At 49.3% G+C, this 6000-nt stretch overlaps 1 protein-coding gene across 1 annotated transcript in view; it reads left to right on the plus strand.

Moving 5' to 3' along the window:
- EPHA10 (EPH receptor A10) overlaps positions 1-5685 on the plus strand; it is a 36347-nt gene extending 30662 nt beyond the window's left edge. Inside the window, exons 11-17 of the mRNA XM_088531164.1 lie at positions 825-1010; positions 1514-1575; positions 1705-1908; positions 4138-4287; positions 4560-4753; positions 4874-5038; positions 5571-5685. Coding sequence (XP_088387290.1) covers positions 825-1010; positions 1514-1575; positions 1705-1908; positions 4138-4287; positions 4560-4753; positions 4874-5038; positions 5571-5685 — 1076 coding nt within the window. The remainder of the gene's footprint in view (positions 1-824; positions 1011-1513; positions 1576-1704; positions 1909-4137; positions 4288-4559; positions 4754-4873; positions 5039-5570) is intronic.
- Positions 5686-6000: the final 315 nt, after the last annotated feature.

Genomic DNA, 6000 nt, shown 5'->3' on the forward strand with positions numbered 1-6000 from the left:
ACCTGGCTTTCAAATCAATAGAGCTTTTTCAAAGCTTTTCAAATCTTCCTTTTTTTTTCATGTAAAGGCAATGCTGGCCTTATATTTATATGAAATTGTCAGCTTCTGCAGTCAAGTGTGACTGTAAAGAGTGGGATCCTCTGCCTCAAATGCTGCAGAAACACTCATGGCCTTAACTCTGCTTTGTTGCCATGTAAAGCAGATCTTGTGTTTGTGATGAGCTTGGAGGCAGAATGAGTCAGACCTGGGGAGCACAAACTTGGGGGCTGTGGGGTGATCTTCTTTTACCGGAAAAAATGTCCAATATGCACTTGGCCAAAGCATGGAGAGTATTGCTCATGGAGCTAGGAAGAATACGAAGAAATTACATTGCGTTATCACACACTTTTACTGTCACATGCTGATCCTAAATTTGTGTCCAGGTTTGTGTGTTCAGCAAAGGGGTGAAAGATGGTAAAAAGATTTTACAGAGAGATGTTTATGGGTGGCTGCGGCCACAAAGGCCTCTGTGCTCTTCTGAGTTTGTGGATTGGCAAAAGCTCCGGTTAACAGCTGGAAAGCCTTGCTCATGTACGCAGCAAAACATCACTTGTGCTGCAGAAATGCACCGAGAGCTTGGAGGAAGCCATAAATAATGTCAGCTCTCAGCATAGCTCATTTTAATGACTTGAAAATGACGGAGAGTGGCCTGTTACAGCGTATAAAGGGATGATAAGAAAATAGTTGCCCGTGGGGTTCTCTGAGTGCAAGGTGTTTAATAACGGGATGCGAGGGATGTGCTGCCGCAGCCATAGTTGCTTTTAATTCATCCCTCTGCTGCACAGGAGAGTTTGGAGAAACCTGCCGGGGATGTCTGAAGCTGCCCAGTAAGAGGGAGCTGCCGGTCGCGATCCAGACCCTGCGGGCTGGCTGCTCGGAGAAGCAGAAACACGGGTTCCTGGCCGAGGCCTGCACCATGGGCCAGTTTGACCACTCCAACATCATCCGCCTGGAGGGAGTCATCACCAGAGGTAACGGTGGCTGCTTGTGCTGATGTGGGTGACACACAGTGCAGAAGAACCTTTGCACGGGTTCCACGGAGGATGAGCTAGAGCCCACCTCTGCATTGGAGTGTTTTATTCTGCTGTTGCCTACTCAAAAGTCCTGACTGTTACAGGGTTCTCTCACGGGATGATTTCTCAGTGCAGAATGTTTTGTTTAGTTTGGGTGTTTTTAAAATCCAACCTAAGGTGTTGGGTTTATAGCTGTAGTGTGTTTACTTCAAGGTTTTCAGCCAGAAAATTCTAGTTTTCTTAGTCTGTGTTTCTCAGGGGCAAGGTTGTGAGTGTTGGAAGACCTGCCCTCATTTCCTGTGCTGCTCCAGCTTCACCCAAGGTGTTTAAATCATCCCCACAGAAGGAGGGTTTAACACCTAGGGGGCTGGAAGGTTGCTCTGCTTTTATGCTGGTATCAGCACTGAGCTGCCTGCAGCAATAAGCAGAAATCATGAAATGCCCCTTGCCTGTCTGTCCAGGGAGCACCATGATGATCGTGATGGAGTACATGGGCAACGGAGTGCTGGATTCCTTTCTCAGGGTGAGTGCTGGGGGAGCTGCTGTCACCTGCTGGGGCCTGTCACCCACTCGGGCACAACTGGAGGTGCCCCTGTTTTTTTCCCTGAATTGGGCATCACTGATTTGAGACTTTTCCCCTTCTTTTTTGCAGAAACACGAGGGACAGTTCACGGCCAGCCAGCTCATTGGCATGTTGCAGGGGATTGCCTCCGGCATGAAGTACCTGGCAGAGATGGGTTACGTGCATAAAGGTCTTGCAGCCCACAAAGTCCTCATAAACAGCAATCTGGCTTGCAAAATAACTGGCTTCAGACAGCCACAAGAAGACAAAATGGAGACCATCTTCACCACTCTGGTAAGCTGTAGGTGTCTGGTAGCTGCCAGGGTGTTGCATTAGAGCAGGGGTGTGGAAGACTGAAGTCTTTCACTAAATCTATTGCAGTACTGAACCATCAGCTTTTCATGCAGTGTGAGGAGAAAGTGCATGTTCTCCAGGTGCCTAGGGCTGGCAGTGAAAGCAGCTGTTAAGGAATACCCAAGCGAGCTGTTTAAAAAATGTGATTTTTAAACTATTCCTTTTGTTTGCAATTTGGGACATGGATTATTTCTTTTCTAAATCTGCTGATAAAATTTGAGAAGAGAACAATGCTGCCTTTTACTCAGAAGTTGGAAACAAATTATTTTGTTGTTAGTGTAAAAATCATGGATATCTTTTGCTTAAGGTATAAGGCTGAAGAAATCTCCCCCCACAGAGTGGTAGCAGTTGTCCCTGGTCTCCCCATCCTCACCAGATTGAGGAAGAAGAGAGAAACATTTGATCCAGATGATAATCTGAAGTCTACTTCAAGCCTCAGCCCATAGGCAAAGGAGCACACTCAGAGATTTGGACCTGACACGGAGTAACTGTTAGACTGCAGCCCTCTCCTATTGCCCCCGAGAGAGGCATAAATAAGAGAGAACAACCAGGGTGAGCACTGGGGTCCTGCACATCTCTACCTATGCTTGGCATTACTTGGCAGAGAGCTTCCTTTTGCTTTGACACTCCTGCATTTCCAAACTCTGCTTTCAATGCTTCCAAAAAGCAAAATGCTGACAGAATGGCTACAAAATCTTTGCGAAATGGGATCCTCCCCAGTTACGGTGCACGGCCCTGCTGAGGATCACTTGGACTGAGGCCTGGCATCATTGGAGAGGTTTGCAGGCCTGCTCTGATGTTGAACAGGGATCAAATCCAAAGCCAGCCAACTTTCACAGCTGGAGTTAATAACAGATGCAGCAATCCTACTCCAGAAGCAGTATTTCTCCTAGGCTCGCATTTTCTCTTCCTCATGTATGAATGCAGTCTTTGCATCTTAACAGTTTCTTTCTCGGCTAAAAATCAGCTGCCCTTAGCCATGGAACTCTTCAACTTTCCATGTAACCCCCTCTTTCTCCTCTTGCTGCAATCCTCAGTGCATGTGAACTGGCAGAGAGAAGGCAGGTGGCTGAAGGCAGCTTTGGCAGCCTCCGGGTTTGTTATGTCTATTTTCTCACTTGTAATGAAATTCGTGGTTTTCAATTAAGAGTTTAAGTCCTACTCGATTCGTATTCACGCCTCTGCAACTCTGCTAGCCAATACATCTCTTAAGTGCTCACACACACTTGGAGAAGCTGCCTGAGGCTCCACAAAGGTGGATCTGGGCTGGTGGCCTCTGCTCACACAGATTTCCAGCTCGGGTGTGAAGCCTGTGCAGTTGCCCTGTGGTACTGGAGAGGGTGCAGCCCCTGCATGGGGTCTGCTGCATGGGAAGCTGCTCTCCCTGATGCTTTTGCATTTTGATGCATTTCACTTCACAGTGAAGAAGTCAAGGTACAGTGTTCTTACTGAAAAGTAATAAAATGTTTCATTTGATAGCTCATAGCCCTCCTACAGCAGCCGAACTTATTACAGCATTGCATTAACTAGGATTAATTTTTTAAAAAAGCAGTGATTTTTTCCAGTCAGATGGGCACCTGCTATTTGCAGGGAACCCTGTCTGGAGTGGACTATGGCAGCGCTGCCTGCAGAGCTTTAGAGGGGAGTTTCTGGAGCTAAGGGGAACACTGAGACCAGTGGCTACCCCGGCTTCTCCGGCTGCAGTGAAGGGGCTTTGGGGTGCAGGGCTCCCCGCTGTTCATCAGACCTGGCTGCAGTGGCTGTCACCTGCGTGTCCAGAAGGGCTCTGCAGCCTGGCTGGGGGTGTTAGCTATAGGAGAGCAAGCCAGCATGGAGGGACTGTGTTTGCAGAGCTCTGAGATGGTTTTCATTAAATATTAACAAATAAAATGCCATCAGCTCTTCCCTGAGACTTTCTCTCTCCCATTAATATTTCAAGGCTTGTGCTCCTGTGTAGCATACTCTTGCATGGCCATTTTAAAACAAATTGAGGCTAAAGTTTTCTCTTAGTATTAAAACTGCATGTGGTAGATAGGCCTGTTCTGCCTCTGCCCTGTGATGCAGGTGGAGGGCACATTGGATGGCAGCCGTGGGAACTGCTTGTGCCCGTTATTGCCCGGTTCTTTTGTGTGTGAGAACATAATTTCTTCCCTTTTTCTGCCCGGGCAGAGTGGGAAGAGCCTGGTGCTGTGGTCAGCCCCTGAAGCCATCCAGTATCACCACTTCAGTCCTGCCAGCGATGTGTGGAGCTTCGGCATCGTCATGTGGGAAGTCATGTCCTATGGAGAGAGACCCTACTGGGACATGTCCAACCAGGATGTGAGTCCTGTGGCAGCGCACGTGGTAGATTAGGGCATGGCTAGTAGTGTGCACATGGCTCGCATGGACCTGTCCTAGTCCCTGGGGTCCCCAGAGGAGCTGCTGTTACTTGCCAGTGCAGGGTAGGGAAGAGGGAGCTTTGCCACAACGGTGGTTGGGGTTGGTTTTTTTTTTTAGGTTTTGCATACAGTGTATGTTAGAGTCTCTTTCTGGCCCCCACAGCTCAGAGACCTTTCCTCATCTCCTCTCTTATCTCCTCTCTGCCCTTGCAGGTGATAAAGGCCATAGAAGACGGGTTCCGCCTCCCTGCCCCGATGAACTGCCAGCCCCCTCTTCACCAGCTCATGCTGGACTGCTGGCAGAAGGATCGCAACGAGAGACCCAAGTTCTCACACATCCACAATGCCCTGAGCAAGATGCTGCAGAGCCCAGAGCCTCCAAAGTGCCCCAGCTCCACGTGCACCAGGTCACTGCTGCCTTTCTGCGTCGCTGCCCGTGGGACAGGCTGAGTCTTTGCCTGCAAGTTTGCAGGTGTGGGTGCAAGTCCCCCTCACGCCTCTCCTCACTGGCTCCTTTCTGTTGGCAGGTCCCACAGCACATCCATTCCCCTCACCGAACGTACTTTCTCAGCCTTCCCATCTTTCAGCTCTGTGGGCGAGTGGCTGGAAGCTATAGAAATGGGCAGGTACAAGGATAACTTCACAGCTGCAGGCTACTGCTACCTGGAATCTGTGGCCAGGATGACAATCCAGTAAGTTAAAAGGTTTCCTAACTCTAAGCCCATGCAGTGTGAACAAGCTCTGCTTTTAAATTACAGTCAGTTGTCACAAAATAAAAGCACAGATCTTCCAAAACATGTCTGTAAGAGCTCAGTGGGGTGGACTGGATGGCATGTGCTGTCATCTCAGTTGCTGTTTCTGAAGCTGATATTTAAACGTGTAGTTTCTGACAGGAAGAGAGTTACATGTCTCTTCCAGAAAACAATGTCAAACCAAGGTGCAGTTTACTGATAGTCTTTTTTTTTTTTTTTTTCCCTGGCAGTACAGGGCTCTCTCAGTCTTACAGTGGGGTGGGGAACTGTCGTGCATGGCATACTGAAGGCATGTGCTGCCCCTGCACTGCTGTCAAACTTCAGACTGGTTTGGCTGGTGCAGGTTTGTCCTGCAGGTCTGCAATACCCTGATAATCTGAAGTCTGCCCTGCGCCTTCCTGGGAAGCAATTGGAGTTAGGGGCACTGCACCATTAGGGCTGTTTCACTGTTGATGTGGGGCTTGTTTTCCAGAGATGTCCTGAGCCTGGGGATCACGCTGATGGAGCATCAGAAGACCATCCTGAGTGGGATCCAGACGCTCCGGGCCCAGGTGATCCAAATGCACGGCCGAGGTGTGCAAGTGTGAAGCAAGCCCAAACAGCCTGTGCAGAGCACTCACCTAACTCCCTGGGGAGGAGCCAGCCAGCTGCGTACTGGCCCAAACAACTGGACCAAAACCCTGAAATCTTGCTGAGAGCAGTTGAGCAGGTGGGATGTACGAAACACTGGGCTGCTGCCAACCAAGTCATTCTGTATGGCAAGAGAGCAGGGCTGCCCTTTCCCTGTGCCAGGGAGGCCAAGTGCTCCTGGGATGTGTGCAGGAATGCAGCGTGTCTGCGTGGATGTGGTTTTCCCTAGCAGTGTTTTGTAAGATGAGTCCAACTATAATGATGCCTTTTCA

This window comes from Tinamus guttatus, unplaced genomic scaffold, assembly GCF_059628265.1.
Source record: "Tinamus guttatus ecotype Peru unplaced genomic scaffold, ASM5962826v1 Tinamus_guttatus_pri_ptg000397l, whole genome shotgun sequence".
NCBI classification, from domain to species: domain Eukaryota; kingdom Metazoa; phylum Chordata; class Aves; order Tinamiformes; family Tinamidae; genus Tinamus; species Tinamus guttatus.